This window comes from Citrus clementina, unplaced genomic scaffold (genome assembly GCF_000493195.1).
Source record: "Citrus clementina cultivar Clemenules unplaced genomic scaffold, Citrus_clementina_v1.0 scaffold_9, whole genome shotgun sequence".
Taxonomy (NCBI): Eukaryota; Viridiplantae; Streptophyta; class Magnoliopsida; order Sapindales; family Rutaceae; genus Citrus; species Citrus x clementina.
The window spans coordinates 24222933-24245140 of record NW_006261964.1 but is presented as its reverse complement, the minus strand read 5'-3'; the positions used below and the strand labels follow the sequence as shown (position 1 = coordinate 24245140).

Genomic DNA, 22208 nt, shown 5'->3' with positions numbered 1-22208 from the left:
CAACTTGGAAACCTTTCTTCGCTTCAAACACTTGATCTTAGTCATAATAAGCTTTCGGGTAACATTCCCTCTTCTATCTTCAACATGCATACACTAAAATTACTTTATTTCAGTGATAACCAGCTCTTTGGTTCTTTGTCTTTCTTCATCTTCAACGTATCTTCCGTGACAACAATCGATTTGTCGATTAACGGACTTTCTGGTGAACTTCCAGCCAATATTTGCAAGTATCATGCTTATTTAAAAGAACCTTTTTTTGGATAAAAACATGTTTCATGGTAGAATTCCATCCACTTTATCAAAGTGCAAACAGCTGGAAGAGTTAAATTTGGGTTTCAATAATTTGTCGGGAGCCATACGAAAAGAAATCGGAAACTTGACTTAACTTAAAGAGATATATCTCAACGACAACAAACTCCACGGTATGTTTCCTGGATATATTATCTTTCTTAGATACTTTTTTTTAGAAAAGACTTTGTAAGAGAGATTTTTTTGCATCAATGTTTATTTTGCAGGTGAGATGCCGCGAGAAATTGGTAATCTTCCATATCTAGCACGGTTGGCATTTGCTACTAACAACCTCGTTGGTGTTGCGCCGGTTACAATCTTCAACATGTCAGCATTGAAAGAAATTTCTCTTCTAAATAACTCTCTGTCGGGAAGTCTTCCATCAAGAATAGACCTTTCACTTCCTAATGTTGAGACTCTTAACTTAGGGATTAATAGCTTTTCTGGAACCATTCCTAGTTCCATCACCAATGCTTCTAAGCTCTCAGATCTGGAGTTGGGGGTAAATTTATTTTCTGGGTTTATTCCGAACACATTTGTCAATATGGCTGACAATTACTTGACATCTTCAACTCCAGAATTGAGCTTTCTTTCATCTTTGGCAAATTGCAAGAAATTAAAAGTCTTGATCTTAACAGGCAATCCACTTGACGGCATCCTTCCAAAATCCATAGGTAATCTTTCGCTCTCTTTGGAAACAATTCTCATGGCCAATTGCAGTATTAGCGGCAACATTCCTCAAGTAGTTGGCAATTTAGGTAACTTGTTGGTCTTAGAATTAGGAGGCAATAATTTGACAGGACCAATTCCAATTACATTCAGCCAACTGCAAACACTCCAAGCTTTAGGTCTTACAAGGAATAAGCTGGCAGGACCAATCACAGACGAGCTTTGCCATCTAGCTAGGCTGCATAGCTTGGTCTTACAGGGTAATAAGTTTTCAGGATCTATCCCTTCATGTTTAGGTAATCTCACTTCTCTAAGGGTTCTTTACTTAGGGTTGAATAGATTTACCTCAGCCTTGCCCTCAACTATTTGGAACCTAAAAGACATCCTGTTCATTGACGTTTCATCAAATTCTTTGAATGGTCCTCTTTCTTAAGACATAGGAAATTTGAAAGTTGTGATAGGTCTAAATTTTTCAAGAAATAATTTATCAGGTGATATCCCAATCACTATTGGTGGTTTAAAAAATCTACAACAGATGTTCTTAGAATATAATAGACTGGAAGGCTCAATCCCTGAATCATTTGGTGACCTGTCAAGTCTGGAGGTTTTGGATTTGTCAAAAAATAAAATTTCTGGGGCTATTCCTGCATCCTTACAGAAACTCTTATATCTTAAACATTTAAATCTTTCCTTCAACAAACTAGAAGGAGAGATTCCAAGAGGAGGACCTTTTGCAAACCTCACGGCTAAGTCATTCATGGGAAATGAGTTATTGTGAGGCTTGCCAGATTTGCAAGTCTCACCATGCAAACCTAACAAGCCTAATACACATAAAAAAAATCAAGGAAAATGCTTTTGCTAGTGATTGTTCTGCCATTGAGTACTGCTCTAATTGTTGTAGTCACTCTTACTCTCAAGTGGAAACTGATTGAATGTTGGAAAAGTAGAACAGGACCGTCCAATGATGGTATCAATTCACCACAAGCAATAAGAAGGTTTTCATACCATGAACTTTTGCGAGCAACCGATAGATTTAGTGAAAACAACCTAATTGGCATAGGAAGTTTTGGCTCTGTTTATGTAGCAAGACTTCAGGATGGGATGGAGGTTGCGGTAAAAGTTTTTCACCAACAATATGAAAGAGCATTGAAGAGTTTTGAGGATGAATGTGAAGTGATGAAAAGAATTCGTCATCGAAACCTTGTCAAAATCATCAGTAGTTGTTCGAATGATGATTTCAAAGCATTAATTATGAAATACATGCCCAATGGGAGCTTGGAGAATTGCTTGTATTCTGGCACTTGCATGTTGGATATTTTTCAGAGGTTAAATATAATGATAGATGTTGTCATTAGCATTGGAATATCTCCATTTCGGTCATTCGACTCCTATAATTCATTGTGACTTGAAGCCTAGTAACGTATTGTTGGATGAAGATATGGTTGCTCATATAAGTGATTTTGGCATTGCAAAGCTCTTAAGTGGTGAAGATCAATTATCGATACAAATCCAAACCCTTGCTACAATAGGCTATATGGCACCAGGTTTGTTTGAATTTACAACTTATCCGTTATTTTCTATCATTTCAAAGCTTCCAAATTATTGGTTTTTTCATGATCTTCTTTTCAAAATATTATTTATTGTTGTCTAATTCTATAATTAATTTGATTCCTAGAGTATGGCACAAAAGGAAGAGTATGTACAAGAGGTGATGTTTACAGCTACGGGATCATGTTAATGGAAATGTTTACCAAAAAAAAACCGACAGATGAAATTTTTATTGGAGAATTGAGCTTAAACCGGTGGATTAATGACTTGTTACCAGTTTCAGTCATGGAAGTTATTGATACAAATTTGCTACGTGGAGAAGAAAGATTTTTTGCTGCAAAGGAACAAATTTTGTTATCTGTCTTGAATTTGGCTACAGAATGTACAATAGAATTAGAATCACCCGAGAAGAGGATCAACGCAAGAGAAATAGTAAGTGGACTGTTGAAAATTAGAGACACGTTGGTTAAAAGTGTTGGATTGGTGAGAGTGCATGGTTAAAAACTTAAAATATTTAAACCTACTTTCTTTTCTTTCCGTTGACAAGAAATTTTAATTTTCTTTGTAATAAATATGCTCTTCAATGGTCGAGTATAAGAATATAATTTAATTTCCTTTAATATCTTGTCCAAAAAACTATAGCATCCATTTCAAAGCTTGCATAATTATTTCCAATGCCGAGTCCGATATATTATATGAGTGACTCATATTTGATGATATTATAATGTTATGGAACAAAAATTACTTTGCTTCTAGTAGTAAAAACTCCCTTGTAATTTTTGCTCTTTGTTGACATGTATAGCAACTAGAACGGTACACTTGAACAAAAATATTAGAATGTGATGCAAAACTTAACAAAATACAGTTACTTATAAATTTATATATATAGTCAAATGTCACGCCAAGTTTATTGTTATATCTTTGGGGGTGCTAATTAGTTCAACATGTGAAATTTTGTAGGGTGGTAAAAGAATAATTCTTGAGTTCGAAATAATTAGTTATCAAAAAATGATGTTACGAATTTTAAAATAACTATTATTGGTCGTGGTGATAATTAAATTATGTTGTAGAAAGTGGCTTATGTTACCTTTCAAGATATGGAGTATGCATTTGTTAAATTTTATTGTTAAATAGACGTGTAACGACCATTATGGATGGAGACTTAAAACTTTCACACATTTCCTTTAATTTTTTTTTTAATTTCCCTATTGATACATTTTAGATTAAGAGACATAGAGAAAAAAAAAAGAAGAGATAACAACAAATTAGCAAGTGCAAATCTAATGAGCTCTATACTTCTATTACGGTGTCAATGATAAATTCTATTGCGGGGTTAGCTATATATTAGGGTTAATTAATGGTTGATGGATTAAGATTTATGAAATAAATTGCCTATAAAATATAAAATTAATCCCAAATGAGGTCTTAAATGCCACTTTTGCCACGTTAACGTATGTGGTGTATATTCAATTCTAATAGTTTTTTTTTTAATTTAAATTTTAACATTTTTTTATGATTAACAAATTTAACATTTTTCTAAATATTCCTAACACAAGATTTTGTTGGTGGTAAACACTCGTACTTGCGGCATGACTTTAACATTTAAAAATAACTAAAGATGACAATTAAGATGTGAATGTGAGCTTTGTGCTTTAGACTTGATGATAAAGATCGCAGAAAAAGTATATAGGGACATTTAATTGAATTATTGAAACTTTCTTTATTATTATTTTTATTCCATTTCAATCAATGGGAAAAGTATGTAGTGACATTTAGGGTGCATTTGAGATTGAGATGCTGTAACTTTTAAGCTGCAGCTGATATAGAAAAAAAATTGTAACTATGAAACAAAAGTTAATAATATATAGTAAATATAAATTTTAAATAATAATTTTGATAAAATTATTAAAAATATAATAGATTCTTCATTATACAAGTGAAAAATTTTATCAACATAACTTTCAAGCTACAACAATTAGTGTTTAACAAACACTTTACTGCTGTAACTTTTAAGCTACAGTTGTTCAACCTCAATCCCAAGCGCAACCTTAATTGAATTATTGAAACTTTCCTTATTATTATTATTCCATTTCAATCAACGGTTATACGGTTATTCAGAGGGTGAGTGATGGTCAAGCAAGTTCTCCTTGTGACAGAGAAAGGTTATGATACTAAACTGATGCAGCAGGTGTTTAATGTTATAATATTTCGTTGATTTTTTAGAATAGTTGAATAAAGTAACAATTTAAATTCATGTTAATTCAAAAGAATATTGTGAACCTAGGGGATTAAGACTCATTAATTTTGCAGAATGTTGAGAATTAACTAAGCTCAAAAACTCAAACAGAGCATTGGAAACTATAAATATTAGTGAATTAAGATCTAGAGTTTATTCCGAGAAATAAATTAATAATAGATAATTAGAGTCTGCTTGTAAAAGTTACAAAAGATACTTAATCTTAATTTAATTAGAAAACTTATTTTAATATGACTCATAGCTAAATTAGGAATACAACTTAAATAAGGTATGTCTGAATAATGAAACTCTAAATAGGCAATCAAATTAAACCAAAAGACAAATTAATTAAAATATTCTTAAAATATTATAAATTTCAATCTAATTAGGATTTCTTCATTTTCTTGCTCTGCATCAAAATTCTAACAGTTTTTTTTGTTATACTTCAAATTTTAACTTTTTTTTTTTTATGATTAACAAATTTAAACATTTTTTTTCCAGTATTCCCAACACCAAATTTTGTTGGTGGTAAACGCTCGCACTTGCGGCCTGACTTAAACATTTTAAAATAACTAAAGATGATAATTAGGATGTGACTGTGAGCTTAATTTATGCTTTAAGACTTGATAACAAAGATGGATAGAAAAAGTATGTAGGGACATTTAATTGAATTATTGAAACTTTTATTATTATTATTCCATTTCAATCAAAGGGTATACGTTTATTCAATGTATTTCTCCATTTGAGTTTTCAGGCTTGTCTGTCAGAAGCATTTTATAAGTTTGCCGAAATGGAAGCAAGACATGCATGCAGAAGAAGCAGCTTAGACTTATTCTAAAGATCAAGTTTATTTAAGCGAGTGTTAATCTACCTTTTTGCGTCATAACTAAATATTTCGCGTTTTGTTGTTCTGCTTCTGCATACGGCTCTGTCCAAAATTGCTTTATCATCCAGCATTTATCTATATGCCCTTTGGAAGAATGTAGTCGTGCGGTAAACAAAAAATAACACACAAGATTTTATGTGGTTTTATGTTTTGGCCTACATCCATGGGAGCAATTATCTCCAACCCACATGTACGTGAAGTATTACATGACTTTCCTTACAATATCAGCAAAGCCTTATTAAAGGTTGTTTTTGGTGAATAATAACATAAGGAGATGTGGATCTTATGAACATTAGAGAGTTTTCTAAAAGAAGAAAATGGGAAAAGGCTTCTTTGGAAGATGAGAGGACGAAGATCTTGCATGAAGGTATAAAAATAAAGAAAGAAAATGATGAAATAGCCTCTCAAGAAATCAGATCTAGAAAAAGAGCCTCCAAGAGTTAGGATAAAGCAAACTAAGATACATGAAATAGCCAAAATCTACCATGGAGGTATAAAAATAGAGAAAGAAGTCCTCGATATGGAGGAAGAAGAAGATGAAACAGTCTCTCAACAAATCAAATCTAGAAAAAGGGCTTAGAGATGGATAGAGCAAAAGAGAGAGAGCTCTCTATCAAAATTGAACATGCAGAGTTCATGTAGGAGTGTTCCTAAGGGTATTTCGATAAATTTGGACAATTTACGAATTTTACTGATTTGTCCTTTGCAAGTGAGGTTATTTTAGTATTTTTGCCTTTGGTCCTTTAATGGTGACATGTGTGACCTTGGGAAGAAAGAAAATCTTTAGCCTCTATAGCTGGCCACGTGGCAAGCCCTCAACATTATGGTCTTGTTACTTTTTAGGGGCATTAAAGGATAACTGACTTGAGCCCCTTTTATTGCTTTGGTCAAAGAATATTTATTCCTATTGACTCCTTCTTTTAAGTCAAAAAAGAGGATACTTTATTCTTTCCCATGATGGTATGCACTGTTCATGTGTTGGCTATAATTACTAAATTTGAGTTTTGATGATACCACTTAGTGTTGAACGTATTTATCAAAACTGTCCTTTTTCCCAAGGAGCTTATCTTCTAACTCTTTGAGAGTTATACTGTCGTTCAATCAAACAAGCTAACTCTAATTTGATTTACTTTCTTTAACCACATATCATCAAGTCATTAGTCTATGTCAGCATCAAAATTTTCCCCAAACATTATTAAGAATAAAAGATGTATGTATTATATACTTATCAATAGGTTATTTGAACTCACTAAATTTTTTGCCACATCCATCTTAAAAAATAATTTTTTTTAATAATTTCCCATTAATCTGTCTTCTTCTCTATCTCATTGTATGTGTATGTTCTCTCTCTACCATAACTTCTTGCAAATTAATCTCTCACTTTTACTCACTTCTGGCCATTATTTTTCTTCTTTATTTCCACTCTTTGTGTCACTTGAATTCGGACATTTGTTGATTATACTTTCAAATTGGCATTAAAATTTATAACTTTAGCCAATTCTTAAAACAAACAGTTTTATTCAAAGAGGTTTTAAGATGGATGTGGCAAAAAAATAAATATTTTTTTAATAATTTCCCATTAATATGTCTTCTTCTCTATCTCATTGTATATGTATGTTCTCTCTCCACCATCACTTCTTGCAAATTAATCTCTCACTTTTACTCACTTCTGGCCATGGATTATTTTTCTTCTTCATTTCCACTCTTTGTGTCACTTGAATTCGGACATTTGTCGATTATACTTTCTAATTGGCATTAAATTTTATAACTTTGGCCAATTCCTAAAACAAACAATTCTATTCAAAGAGGTTTGAGCTGACAAATTGGGAGAGAAAATATGAAGTTAATTAGGTAATTTTATCAAAATTATTTTTATAATAAATATTTAATTAAAGAAGAGAGTGTAGAGAATTATCCACTCCACACAAATCTTAAGTTGAAGTAATTATTTAGAGAATATTGAGAGAAGTCAATTTGACTTTGCTTTTCGTTTTTTCCCCCTTAGATCAATTTGAGATGGCTTGAGAATTGACATCACTCGGGCTTATCTCTCACTTGATAGACAAGAAGCCCTCGTTCCTTAAGCTGTCTTCACTGCATCTTCAAATCTTATCTGTCGCTTTTTTTACTGTTTTAGAAATTGATTCGGGCATCATTTTCCGAAAAACAAAAGATAAAAAATTCTTCTGGCTTGATACCGACGCAATTAAGGACCTGTAAATAATGATACAACTTGTGCTATCTTCAATACATTTTCAATTAAAGCTTCTATTATTGCTGAGAGCATACTCATAAGCTCAGATTATGAATCTCAGGGAAGCCTTGAATATTTGTTCATCTCCACCACTTTTTGGTTATGTAATAACTACTCTTTCACCTTCTCCCTTGTTTAGGGGAAGATGAAGCCAAAACTTCTAGCAACGCCAACGTAGCAGCACAGAAACATTTCGAGCAACTTCAACACATACGCACCTCATGATTACTTAGAACAAAGTTATGGTCAGGCACATCTTCGTTTTATTGTAATTATAAATATTACTAGATTGTAACGTAATTCAAAATAAGGAAGTCATAGTCTTCTTATTCAGTTGATTCCATCTTATTTGTTTAATAGAATAAGCTAAAAAATTAAAAATAAAAAGTTACCATGCGACTTAATATTTATTTCTTTGCTTTAATAAAATTTATGAATTCAAGAAAAGTGCTTTTTGTTCTTTCGTTATCTCGCAACAATCCTCACAATCATAACTTTCCGTTCATTTTACAGACCCTCCTTCCATCCTCCATGTCACTATCCAATTGCACCCGTAACAAGTCAATCTTCAACTCTCAAAACGTTATTTTAAAATTCCGAACCAAAATACTTGCATAATCAAAGCCGATGGCTACAAACATGTATATGCTGTCTTATACAACATGTATATGCGTAAGACATATCATATATGCATATATAGTAAAGAATGCAGAAATGCAGCAGATATACTGATATGTAAGCTGTTGAATATGAACTACTAATCAGTTTATAGTCAAGTGCTACAAGTCGGTTGAAGATTTGTCAATACCATGACATGTCGGCTGAAAGTCCTGAGAAAGCTATATGACAAGAATATCATGTCATCTGTGTGTGCAAGAAAGACATGTGACTTCGCACGTGATTCACTTAAACGAAACGGCTGCTTGAACTGTCGTTTTATCAGTTAGAAGAAACGAGATGAAGACACGTGGCTTGGAGGCTTATCAGAAGTCTGTTAAGTCGTTAATTAGCGCGGGAAGCTGCTGATCTTCGTCACTGAACACAGAGGAAGCTTGCTGGTGATTGAGAGTCCATCTTGATCGAGCATTGCCTATATATATAGCTGGGTACTCTGGAATAGGCTAGTTGTCATGTGTGGTTAGCTTCTCTAAATAAGCTTGTACTCTGTAAGACACTCATTCAATACAAACTTGGATTCATCCTTTCACAGTGGACGTAGGCTTCCATAGCCGAACCACTATAAGCTTTCTGTGTGTATTCTTTCTGTTCTTAAATTCTTTCATTGTTTTGCGTTGGTTCTTGGATTGTTTAAGCATCCTGTAACTGAGTATAGATCACCTTAGTTTTAGATACAAAAACCCTTCTTTGAGTGGATCTTGGTGTGCTGTCATCAGTTCTTTACTGGTCTTTGGCACAACATAAGCAAATATAAGACAGGAATTAAGCTGCAATTTTTCATTTGAAAGCCACCCAATTGCCTATAACCTATTGTGTTTCACTGATTAAGTACAGCTTTTGACCATCATTAATCATGTCTACATCAAGAATTTTACCTCCATCTTCCGATAATATCGAATGACCATCTAGAAAATCTAACTTATCTACTGCAAGTTTGATAAGCTCTTCAATGTTATGTGGGACCCACAACACAATTCCATGTCTTCTATGCACTTTCTCATCCCAAGGGTGGAAAGGGAACACAGTGCATTTCCTTGGGTGCATTTTATCTGTAATTATCAACAAAAGATTCGATTACTAACAAATATTTTATTACTTGTGTTTTGTATTTCAACATGCATCAGATTTCGATTAAACGATTGATTCTATGTTAGGATCCCCATTCTATTAGCTAAAAATAGAGAACGGAGCAAGTTGTTTGCATTTGGATCCCCAAGTTATTGGATCATCCAACAAGTCTGTTAATTACATTTGAGCATCTGCACGTAGATATATCAGTGTATACATACTATCATTGTCCTTTTCCTGAAAGACACGGTGTTAGGAATTATCTCAGCATAAGACCAACCTATGCAGCTATGCCAATGGTGACAACTTTTTGCCAACTAACAAGATCCTCTATAAACATACCTATAATTCAGTTTTTTTTCATCATTTTTATTCATAATTTAACTTTCTCTAGAAAAACTAATTTGTTCAGCAGCTAGTTTGGGTAGTATTTAAGATAAGACATATCAAATAGATCAGAGTTAGCATAATGGAAGTAGTAACAGATTTTCAGCAATACCTATCATGCCTTGAGAGCAATAATGGAATTCTGACAACTGAGTGCATTCTGCATCTTCAAGTAGCTTGATCAAATTTTTGTTTCCACACATTCTGCCCTCATCAAGAGGAGTGTTTCCCCATCTGCACAGTAAGTATTCAAAAAGCAATGACTTCCAATTAATACATTTTTCCTCTTTTATTTTTTTTATTATTATTTTTTGGTTTCTTTCTCAATCATCAAAGGTGGTTCACAGAGAGTGAAACCAAACAGATTGGTGCATTTGTAGTAAGGCATCAAAAAGATTGAATTAAATGCACATAGCCTTAAGAGTAATATATAACACGACTGTATCCATATATCTATGAGGCAAAATAAATTTTTCAACGGTACCTGTCCTTTGTAAAGACACTAGCACCAGCCTCTAACAGCAACTTTGCCATCAAATATAATCCCTCTGAAGCAGCTACGTGAAGTGGGGTCCGGTGGTCATAATCTCTGGAACTTGGATCAACGCCATTAGACAAAACTCTTTTAAGGAAATCTGAATCCCCCCTAGCAACAGCAGTACATAGAAAACTACCAGCGTCATCTACATTCAAGGAGGCCCCTTCTTTAACAAGTAAAGAAGTAACTCCGTCATGACCGCATTTAATGGCTTCTAGCAGGGGTGTGTTCCCAAATTTATCTGTGTAAAACAAATCAACGACACATGTTACCATGACTTGACTAACAGATTAAACTTTCATAGACAAACTAATATGGAAATTATTTCATTATACAATTACCTTTAATGTTAATGTCTACTCCTTTTTTAATAAGGAAAAGTGTAATATCTTCATACCCTCTTGATGTTGCCAGATGCTGTTGAAAGCAAAAGATCATGATCAGATGGCAACAATTAGTTGAAAAACTCCCAGCAATTCTGGTTCCATGACAACTTGCAACAGCATAGAAATTCAAAAACCCATTAATCTCATATCAATTAAATTGGAATGCATGTTCCTTGGAACTCTCATCCATAAGGAGATTAGCAATAAGGCTTGGGCCTATAAAGAACTGGTGAAGTACTAGTGAAAATAAACTTTTCTCTTCAATTTAAACATATACACAGGTAACATAAAAGTAGTGGAGGTTGTTCTTCATGCTTATATTTAATTTGTCTTTATCCTGAACATTCCAGAAGTAGAAATCGTAGAGTTTTAGCATTTATCTAATCATTTAAATGCAGTACAAAACCCATTGTTCAATAGCATTAATTTAATCTTCAACAGTACTAATTTCATAGGTAATGACAAGAACCTATCCTGTCACAACTTCTCAATGGTGTGAGTCTTCTCAATGGTGTGAGTTATATCACTACTAAGAACTCCAGAATAGAATTAAATTTACAAGTAAGTAGCAATGTTAGCAACTGCAGTTCAAACCAAACAGGCTAGGACGACCTGCACCTACCATTTTCTAGATGTCCCATCAAAAGGGCTAGTAAAGATAAGCTCAGAACTAAGTAATTGACAATCAGAAAAATAAACCAATACCAAGGGGGATCTTCCATCATAATCTGTCTTGTTCGGATCAGCTCCAGCACGGATTAAACCTTTCAGCTGATACAAATCTCCATGGTAAGCTGCACTATTAACCCTCAATGCAAGCTCTGCTTCATGCTTACCAATGTGAAATGTGATGTCTGACTTCAGCTGCTTAAGTCGAAGATTGGATTCTTTGCCCTGTCAATTATGTAATTGCGAAAATTGACTACGTAATTATGTATTGTTTAAATGAAAAATCCAGTGATATTTGGTCATGCTTTTCTACCTACTACAGCCACAAACAGAAAAGTAGAACTTCAGCAGTAGCAATTAATTCATCAGCATAGTTGTATTACCTCTAAAAGGTTGGTCAAAACTTTCCTACCATCACAGAAATATATCTCAAGAATATTTGTAAAAGACTGTTTATCAATCCGCAGAAGCCTAGACAGTTCACAGATACAAACTGTATAAGGTTGAGGAATGTTGCAAAGAATAGAGACTTCTCCAAATGAGCTGTTAGGTTGTAGTTGTGAAACAGTTTCTTCTGATCCATCTTCCCCCACACCAACCTCCTCCTGTACAAAGGTAAATTTTGCTAATTTTAAATAATTCTATGGATTTGTAGTTTATAAGAGTGGCTTAGAATATCAATTAAGATAACCAACATATATTAGGTGTTGAACAATAATCTCCTGCTTGTAAATGTTGTAAAACTGGCCATACCACATATTTGGCACTTTGAAACCATTGCACAAATATGCAGCAGAGATATTGTCTTTCAATTTTTCTTTTTTAATTTTATTGTAATTTGACACCTGAAGAAATATAATGACAATAGACTTGCACATAAGAGATATGAAATATACTCAATGCTAGAAATTTCCCCTTTGTCATTGTTTTTGTTTTCTGTTTAAAGTAGAGATTGTTCACTTGATCACTGCAGTGTCATTATTTTCAACAAGGAAAATAACATGTTATAAGATCAATTTTTTCCCCTCAAATAACCAGTAAATGTTTTCTTTCTGTTTTATTTTTTGGGGACTGTTGAATCATGAAAAGTGCCTTATACGTTGAAGAGCCAATTTAAAAAAAAATTGGTATATTAACATAGATTGTACTTACAAGTTTTTAAACCGGTCAGCATGAAATACAGCCACTTTCAACATGTGTTGGTGCAGCCCAATGTGAAAAACCAGTTTAACATATATAAATGTGTCAAGCTGTGTTTCTATTTTTTATTAAAAAAAACTTGTATTTCAAGCCAAGCAAGGAGAAAAAAGGACAAAATAACATATATAAATGGGTGGTAAGAACAATCACAGCAACATGCTGAAAAATGTCATTCATTCTTGAGAAATATAAGCAAAATAATAATGAGCTTGAAAAATCATTGAGAAGACAGAGAGAAGAAAGCAAATGAGGAAAACAACAAACTGAATGACTGACATTGCAGACAAAAGGATATTAGATCATACCAGCACCCCATGACAGACAAAGTAAAGTTGATCTACCACGTTCCCCTGTTCCATTATCACTTCTCCTGGGAGAAAAAATTCCTCATGGACTCTAATAACCTGCAAAACAGAGAAAAATACAAAAGATAATTTATCTGGATTTTTTTCATTTCTCGGTAGTAGTTAAGTGAGGATGTTTATGGAAGATGAGGAGAGTTCTATGAGAGTGCCTAGCCATTGCATACCAGCCCTGTGACTGCATTACACCAATGCACTAAAACTAAATTCACAAGTCATACTGTTCAAAACAGCCTTTTCAACGACTTATGTTACAGCCAAACATCCATCCTTGCCATACAAAATTCAAGATGTATGCTAAGAGTTGTGAAATTGTTACATGTAGTACATAACACAGGTTTCAAGGTGCACCCATTGCCATGTTCTACTCATTACAATAAAGAAGTGCCAAGTCATGGGTAACTAAATAGCATCAGTGTTAGTTTCCCTTATTTCAACATTCAATTTATGGCATTTTCTTGCATGATGCACTAGGTAAATGGATGGCTAAAACTTACAATTTGATTAATAAACTCTGAAGAGCATCCCTTAAAAAGAGAAACCTTTTCAATATACGGCATGTACAATGTTTGGGAAATCTGCAAAAGGAAAAAAAAAAGAATGATAAGAGAAAGGGAAACTATGTCAATGTGATAATCTGTACTGTTAAATAGAGTACAAATTATGTTTGATAAGTAATATATAACAGACAACATTCATGAATAGATATTATATAACATACATAATTTTAAACAAATTTACAAAAAATGGTGAATGATATTATGATTAAAATGATTTAAAAAGGTAAATGTTCTATACTGATTCCCCATAAACGCAACAAAATTTCAAAATGCCATTACTGGCACGTATGACAAAGGTTGTTCACTAGGCAAACATTGACTTATGTGTCCCATTTTCAAATTCCTTCTAGGATGGAAGTCAATTCAAATGCATTTCCTAAGAAGACAAGGCCACAAAAGTTTTTGGCTTGTGATCCTGTGGAGATCATTCAGGTACTATCTTTGAGAAAAATGAAAAACATAATTCCCCATTGATTTAGAGACCATTTTCTGTAACTCAGTGACAGAGGGAAGCCTCTCTTTTCATTAACCTTCCTCCTGGAATTCCTCTCCTTGGGTATCGGGTTAATGTAAAGTTAAATTTGATGATTCCTGTCCTGAAAATCCTGGCCAATAGGGAAGAATCTTTCCAGATTATGGTCAGATATACTTTCTTATTATCTAGACCAGCAAAAATTTGAAAATTTCACACATGGATATTAGATTTCTACAAGTCTCCAAAAGTCTGCTGGAGGAAACTACTTTAAGTCCAATCATTAGATAAGATTGGCTTTCACAATATATGTGACATTCAAAGAAGCAGTTTCGGCTAATTTTTTCACTGTCCACACCACATATATGATCATAGACTTTCTTCTACAATTATGGACTTCAATTAGGTTTATAGACTTTCTTCTATAATTATGAACTTCAAGTAGGTGAGAAAGGAAAGCAAATGATGAGACAAAAGGATCTAGACTTATTTAGGAGCATACCTTCACATTATGTACACGCCACATACATGATACATAGACTTTCTATATTTATGGACTTCAAGGAGGTCCACAGACTTTCTTCTATAATTATGGACTTCAAGTAGGTGAGAAGGAAAGCAAATGATGAGACAAAAGGATCTAGACTTATTGAGGTGCATATGTGTTGCCGCATATTAAATGAGTGTATTTTAAAAATAGAATTTCTCCTGTATAAGGTTCTTTGCTTTAATTGTTTTTCTTCTTAAAAGTAGCCAATTATGAAAGAGGGAATGAAGAAAAACATAAAGTCATTGTTCCTACTGAGGTATTACCTTAGCACGAATGGAGACAGGGATATCCTGGAGAACAGAAGCCTCAGTGTAGCTACTCTCATACTGTAACCGCACATGGCCTTTGATCTGATCACGAATGTCCCTCCCAAGTTTATTTCGGTTCATATATTTAATGAGATCTGTCATTTTGTCCCTAAATTTTTCGGTCTTTGATCCTTTCACAATCAATGCAGTCATGTTACCAATCAAGTAAGCTCCAAGAACCATGTCAAAGGAGACATAAATCATTATGAATATCATCTCCCTTAGATTAACAGCATGTATATCTCCATAACCTGTTGCGCAAAACATCCAGTTCAAAATGTATATGTTAGATAACAGGGCAATTGCTTTCCTCACAAGTGGAGATCAACTATTTGCTATGCTGTCAGCCTGTCACAACTAACAATCATGTTTGAATAAATAAGCCTTCCATAGATTGAAATCGATTACCATATCTCATTTTCAAGCCTTTGTATGTATACACAAGCACAAATTTTTCAGATGACAAAATCTTGTTCCAGCCTTTTCACATACATATGTTTAATTGTACTATTAAAATCTTGCATTTGTATTGACATCAATGGCTCCCCATTAATGTTTCAAGATATGGTTGATTGTCAACCATTTCGTTGTAATTTAAAAACAATAAGTTTGCATTTCAGATAATCTAGAGCTTTTGTTTCCATTAAAGTGGCATTTTGAGTGTCCATTGCTTTCCCCATTGAGATATTGAAAATTAAAATTCCAAAGCACTTCAATCACTCAATAAATTTTTCTAGATTTGAACTTTACAAGACACAAACGATGAAGGAAATTAATATGAATCCGCGATGCTGTAGATTATATAGAGTACAAATATGAATTAGAAAGGTAACTTACCAACAGTGGCCATGGTTACAATGGCAAAATACATAGATGTTGTGTATCGTGTCCAGATGTCGATGTCTCTGAAATTTGAATAGCTGTAATCACCCAACTTCAAACTTCCAATCCATGTGTACCCCTCTTTTTCAGGAGGCAGAGTGGTAGCCAAATAGTAAAATATGCAGGCAGCAGTATGTGTGCAGTAGATTTCAACAGCAATAAGCTTAATAATCCTGGTAAACAGATAATTGATTCGTATATCCTTCTCCAGTGTTTGGAAAAATTCAATCACCTTTCGTACCCGATATAACCTAATCCATAAAAGGTACCTAACTTCTTCTTTTCTTCCACAAGCCTGGAAAGAAAAAACAAAAAAGTCTCAGATATTTAGCCAACTGTCTCCCGAGAATTTGAAAACTGCTTGAAAACTACTTGGTCAAAATAGCAACATCTGCACATTTACAACTCCGAAAGATCATTATGTTTGTAACAACTCTAATCAAGTCCACACATTGGTAAGTTAAGGCTTGGCATGTGAGTTTATAAGTACTTGGGCTCCCTCTCTTTACAAGCCAGTTTTTAAGGATGAGTTTTACCCGATGTATCCATAACAATTAGTACCAGAACAAGTTGTTTTCTTAGAGATAACCCTCGCTACGGCTGGTCCTAGTCTCATGACCCTGGTGTGTCACCTAACTAAGGTATGAACCGCCGTGATTGTTAGTTCCTGAAAGAGGGATGGACTGCGACAGACTCTAATTGAGTCCCACATTGCAAATCTTGGCATATGTGCTTATAAGCATTTGGTCTCCCTTTTCTCACAGGTGGGTTTATAAGGCAGTACACTCAAGAAATAATATGTGCGTTTATAAGTCCTTAGACTCTGTCTCCATGTTATAAGCCGGTTTTTAAGGATGAGTCATAACCAAATATTTATGCACTATAAAGGTAGTACAATCAAGAAATAATAATACCTTGTAGATAACATCCCATGGCAAACAACTGAGTAAATCAATGATAAAACTAGATTTCAAGTACCTGCGATGCAAAGAGAGTTTAAAATTAATTACTTAGTTAGAAGTAAGAGAATGAGAAAGGAAGCAAATAAATTAAATTAAATTTGAATTACCTAAGAGCAATACGGGTGCGCTTGTAGACCAAACAATAGGTCTGGCTATCTCTATAAGCAAGAAAAAATTGCAAGATGATGTCAACTAGGAAAGCAATCTGTCCTGCAATGTCCAATATAGAGAGGTTCTCTGGTAGTCCCCTGAAGAATGCAAACTCCATTGGTGTGAAGAATGATGAATATAATGCCCATATCAGTATGAATTTTGTCCATGTCCGATACCACCTGCAGTCATCATTTTAATCTTTAACTCCATTATTTATATTCCGTATATATTTTAATTTAGATTCTTTACTTAAAATGACCCAAATTTTGAACCATTATTCAGACTAATAATATAGAATACTTGTTATTATTATTTAAGTTATATTTTAATGTGATACATTAATATTATACTATATGATACTGAAAAATAAAAGATGTATACTAGAGGACGTGGGATTAAAAAATTAATTTAAACTTTATTTATTTTTTATCTTTAAAAAGATATTATTGGTTGGCATTCCTCTTTCCTTAATTCACAGGTAAAGAGGGCTTCAATCTCCCTATAGTTGTGGGAGAATTTCCTTTGATTTTTTATCCTAAGCTTAGTGAGCTTCAATTATCTGTTAAGCTTTAATTGAATATTTATACTATGTGTTAGACTTTGGTTGTATTGTATATAATATTAAAAAATATATTATTGTATTATTTTTTTCTATTTAGTAGTTTGCATTTTATCTATTGTGGGAGAAAAATTTGTGTAGAATTGTCTCACTACCATAGTACAACAATTTAAAACTCTGCAATGTAGCAAAGTATTCAATCCTTATGTAGAATCATCCGTGGTGGATCTACGAACTTATGACCCACTAACAGAGTCTATGACCATCCCACCCAAAATTTTCTCTTATTATAGATATTTATCCTCTAACAAACTAAATCTAGGCGTACTTGAAAGTAGAGCTAGTAAAATTTGACACGACTTGATTACTCAACGCATGTAGAACACGAATAAATGGGTACGGATCATCAAACTTGACATGATTACTAAATGAGTCAGGTCTGAGTCAACATAATTTTTTTTTCGTGTCAAATTAAGGTTAAAACTCTTGACCGTATACCCGACCAATGACATCATTATATTTTCTACTCTAAATTAATGTGTAGGTTCTTATCATAAAAACTCAAATATTAAACATGATTCTCTCTTTTCTTTTTGTTTCGGAAGGATGAACAAATACACAGTCTTTTATTTATAAGATTTTTTATATATTTAGAATTTCAATGTGTAAATGTGTAAAATACTGGTAGATATGTATATTTTATAATATCGACAAATTATATATATAACAATCTCTAAATGTTGTTAAGTATATAGATATAAAGCAAGTTAGTAGGATAACTTATTTATTTTCTATGTCGGGTTAGTGTCTCAACAATTTTGACACGATTACTAAATGGGACGTGTTTGGATCGACCTAAATTTAACACGACGCAAAATTAACATGACACAAATACGACCCATTGACCCATTTTGTCAGCTCTAGTTTGAAGAGCCAAATATACTTTAAAAAATAAATAAATAAATTTACTCCCATCTCTTGGGGTAAGGAAGCGATTTTTTTCCCAATAAAAAAGAGTTGTGGTTGTACCATGAAACTTTTGTGTATTTCCTGGAAAAAAAGAAAGTTAACTATAAAAATATTTTGAAAAATGAAAATTAAATATCACTTAATCCCAAGACCAAAAAATAATTGTTGAATTACGTAAAATTGACGTACGAATAACAATTGTTAAAAAATTAGACACAAATTTTCAATTATTTTTACTTTTTTTTTATAGACATTTCCTCCCCCATAATTGGCCCCAATTTTTTTTAGAAAAATAATTATAATTTTTTTTTTTTTGGAATCACAATTCATGAATTATGAAATATCACAAAATTTCTTTGAAAAATCTTTCAACAAAGAACTGAGTTTTCAGCTCGTGAAAGTAGCAACATTTTTTCCCCACATTGTAGCAGGTTACCAAACAACTGAAATCAGATATTTGGTATTTTACAATCAATTCCACCAATAAATTTGAATTCTCTATGCAAATGCCAAAACGAAAAGTTGATTCGTTAAAACTTACAGCACGTGCACTCAATTGTATCCCACTAAGCACATGCAAAACTCATCATCAATATTTCATTGCACAATTTGGAATTCAATAGAACACATAAATATAAGTTCTTAAGAAAATCAATTTTTTAATTATTTATAACTGTGGATTGAGGATTTTATTTTGGATACAACTTGGAAAAGCATAAGAAAGTAGGGACACTTACTGACATTACATTTAATTTAAGGGAGCTGCTACCTTACATGCACGTAAGGTACAGCCCTCTCACAAAACTCAGATGTGGGTCCCACTTGGGCCCACCAGCCTTGTGAGAGGCTGTACCTTACGTGCATGTAAGGTAGCAAAAGCCTTAATTTAAAGATGTTCGGCTTAGACAGTAGTGACGCAGTTTTATGACGGCAGTGGCGTTAGCCAATAAAACGCAAACACGTGAAGAATAGTGGCGGGAAGTACTACTCTTTCGCCCAGCCCAGGGCCGCGGGCCTAAAACCCGGCAGTAAGAGTGGGCAGTCCAAAAATTACAAAGCCCACATACGTTGGACTTAACAAAAAAATACCCGGACTTAGCCCGGATTTTTTTAATTTATGAATAAAAAATAAATTTAATTTAAATAAAAAAAAACTTAAAATATTAAATTAGTTTAATTTTTTATATTAGTATTTGTTATTTTATTAAGTTGTATTATTAATATTTTATATATTGAACTATTATTCTATTATATATTAGATGATTATCTTTAATCTAAATATTTTTTTAATTAAAAAAATATTTTATAATTAATTTAAAAAGCCCAGGCCTTCTCTAACCCGATTGGATGGACTTTTGAAGGACCTGGACTTTATTTGAATATTGTAGGCCTGGGTCTGGACTTTAAAAAGCCCAGCCCAAGCCCGCAAATTGACATCTCTGCTTTCACCTCAAACTTGAAGATGTCTATTTTGGGCCGATGAAAAACTTAATGACAGGAGGATGGTACACAAAAACACTGGCGCCTAGCATGCTAAAGTCTCCTCTTCTAGCGATTGGGGAGGTTACACCAACGTACAGTGCTCAATGAATTTTAGACGGGTGACACTAATCTTTATCTTAATGTAAAGAATTTTAAAGTTGTATATTAATCAAACAGCATTCCGTGATCATAAATTATCATTCCTCCGGTTAATCCCAAATTTTCCCAATAATCACGGAGACCAAATTATTTATTCTAAAAAAGGAGTTTGAATTTCCAGAGAGAGAGAGAAACCAGACAGACCTGTTATCAGGATGAATGACTGAGCCTTTGGAGAAATGTCTGATACCAGTGATTAAAGATTGACTGCTGAAGTTTCTTCGAAATCCAAATCCAAATCCAAACTGATTTGCAATCAAATTCAATCTGCTCCCTCTCGATGATTTGAATCCTTCTCTCAAATCATCCACTTCATACTCTCCTTCTTTATCAGAATCTCCCATAATCGATCTCCTCTGCTTTGCTCTGCTCCCCAAGATCCCTCAACTCAACTGACTTTTAAATTCTTTCCAAAAATTGACAAAAAAAAAAGTGCAAGCTAATAAATTAAAAAGAGTCCAACTGCAAATATGGATTACCTCTTTCTAGAGACTAGACAGAGAGATGATGAATCACGAGAAAAATGGGGGCCTTATACCAAAATGACTTTCAAAGTATAAATGGTTGGATGTTTTTGTTTAATCGGCAAGCATGCTAGATACCACCACAACTTGCTCCATGCGTTTGCGTCCTCTCTAATTTATAGCCAGAAAAACTAAATACAATAAAATCTCTCAAACGTCACGGTGTTCAATCAAATTAATTTTATTACAAAAAAAAAGTTATATCTTAATAGATATATAGTTATAAAAATTATTATTTTAACTTAATTATTATTAGATCAAGTGATATTGTAGTAAAATGTGTGTATACGCACGTGTGTGTATGTATATGTATATGTTACTATATTGATAATTAATTATTGGAGCATGTCAAACATAATGTATAAATATTAATTAAATAGATAGACCCAATTTAAAAAACTAATATCTATATAGTGTTAGAAATATGCAAAGTAATTTAAAAAGTTTACGAAATAAATTATTGTCCCAAACAACTTTAGAAAAATATTTATTTTATCTTAAATATTTAATGAAACATAGTATATATATTTTTTTATAATATACATATAATTATTATTATGTGAAGGTAAGTCTCTTAAGACAAATCTAGAAAATTATAATTTATTACACTATAGAGTTTATTTTAATTTATTTTTTTCGGTGTATTAAACCATTTGATATTTGAAGACCACATTAGGTCCCGACTAATCCATATTCGAGCCGGATAGGACCACTGGGACGGCAAAACCCTCCCAATAAGTATTTAACGCAGCTACATTCTCAAGATTCAAACTAAGGGCCTTGGGTAAGTTAGAATAGTTTCATGCCAGCTGATTTATACACTTGTTGGTAGTTTATTTTGATTTATAACTAAATTAAATTATAACCAAATTTCTTTATTATATAAAAGTTATTTCTATATAAAATATCACTATAAAAAAAATTATTATACGGTAAAGTTGTTTTATTTTTTTATTTACTTTTTTGAAACGTATATGTACATCTAAAAATAGACTGATGTAAAGTAGAACATTTGAAATGCCCGGAAGATGCGATTATAAAGAGAGAAAGATCACCCCCAAAAATACACATAAAAACCATCCAACTTTCAACTTCAAGTTGAAGAGAGTCGGTGGCCACCATGCCACCAGTAAGCTAGCCAGTGGTTTACACAGTTGTTTGCTTTTGTTCAATCAATTTATTGGTATTGCGCCAATGCCAACAGACACGTATGCGCAGTTTCTGGCACACAAATTTTCCCTTTAATTTTTTATTTTTGTCTGCTCTGGAGATTATGTTTGCTTAGCAAGAAGGCTTCGGTAATTTTAATTTAAAACACTTAGGAGTTTCATTGAGTAAGATTGAGGCATTTTTTTGTGTTATTTTTAAATTTCCCTTCGATTACGAGTAATCTACTAATCTATATGCTTATCTTTTGAATCTTAATGTTTCCAATACTGACATGGTGACTTGAGAAATC

General features: G+C 33.0%; 2 protein-coding genes across 3 annotated transcripts; one reads left to right on the top strand and one right to left on the bottom strand.

Moving 5' to 3' along the window:
• The first annotated feature begins 520 nt into the window (after positions 1–520).
• LOC18031888 (LRR receptor-like serine/threonine-protein kinase EFR) lies at positions 521–1735 on the top strand. The gene is made up of 2 exons (XM_024187663.1): positions 521–1253; positions 1449–1735. The coding sequence occupies exons 1-2, from the start codon at positions 521–523 to the stop codon at positions 1733–1735; spliced, it is 1020 nt and encodes a 339-aa protein (XP_024043431.1).
• Positions 1736–8668: 6933 nt separating this feature from the next.
• Positions 8669–20904, bottom strand: LOC18031336 (potassium channel SKOR). 2 transcript variants are annotated; one of them, XM_024190784.1, is made up of 14 exons: positions 20370–20904; positions 17011–17235; positions 16856–16919; positions 15897–16236; positions 15015–15310; positions 13667–13747; positions 13113–13211; positions 11991–12212; positions 11644–11832; positions 10894–10969; positions 10499–10793; positions 10127–10248; positions 9435–9608; positions 8669–9287 (listed from the first exon to the last, which is right to left on the bottom strand). In XM_024190784.1, the coding sequence occupies exons 1-14, from the start codon at positions 20567–20569 to the stop codon at positions 9280–9282; spliced, it is 2391 nt and encodes a 796-aa protein (XP_024046552.1). In that variant the 5' UTR covers positions 20570–20904; the 3' UTR covers positions 8669–9279. The 2 variants fall into 2 exon arrangements, with proteins under 2 accessions (XP_024046552.1, XP_006421368.1); XM_006421305.2 differs by having other exon boundaries at positions 8669–9608.
• Between the last annotated feature and the right edge of the window lie 1304 nt (positions 20905–22208).

Bases quoted from the DNA above. Each gene is read 5' to 3' on its own strand.
- LOC18031888 (XM_024187663.1), top strand. From the start codon at position 521: ATGCCGCGAGAAATTGGTAATCTTCCATATCTAGCACGGTTGGCATTT. The intron at 1,254-1,448 runs GTAATCTCACTT...ATAATTTATCAG, and splicing joins ATCTATCCCTTCATGTTTAG to GTGATATCCCAATCACTATT.
- LOC18031336 (XM_006421305.2), bottom strand. From the start codon at position 20,569: ATGGGAGATTCTGATAAAGAAGGAGAGTATGAAGTGGATGATTTGAGA. The intron at 15,311-15,896 runs GTAAGTTACCTT...TTTGCGCAACAG, and splicing joins TGTAACCATGGCCACTGTTG to GTTATGGAGATATACATGCT. The intron at 10,249-10,498 runs GTACCGTTGAAA...CTTACTGTGCAG, and splicing joins AGTGTCTTTACAAAGGACAG to ATGGGGAAACACTCCTCTTG.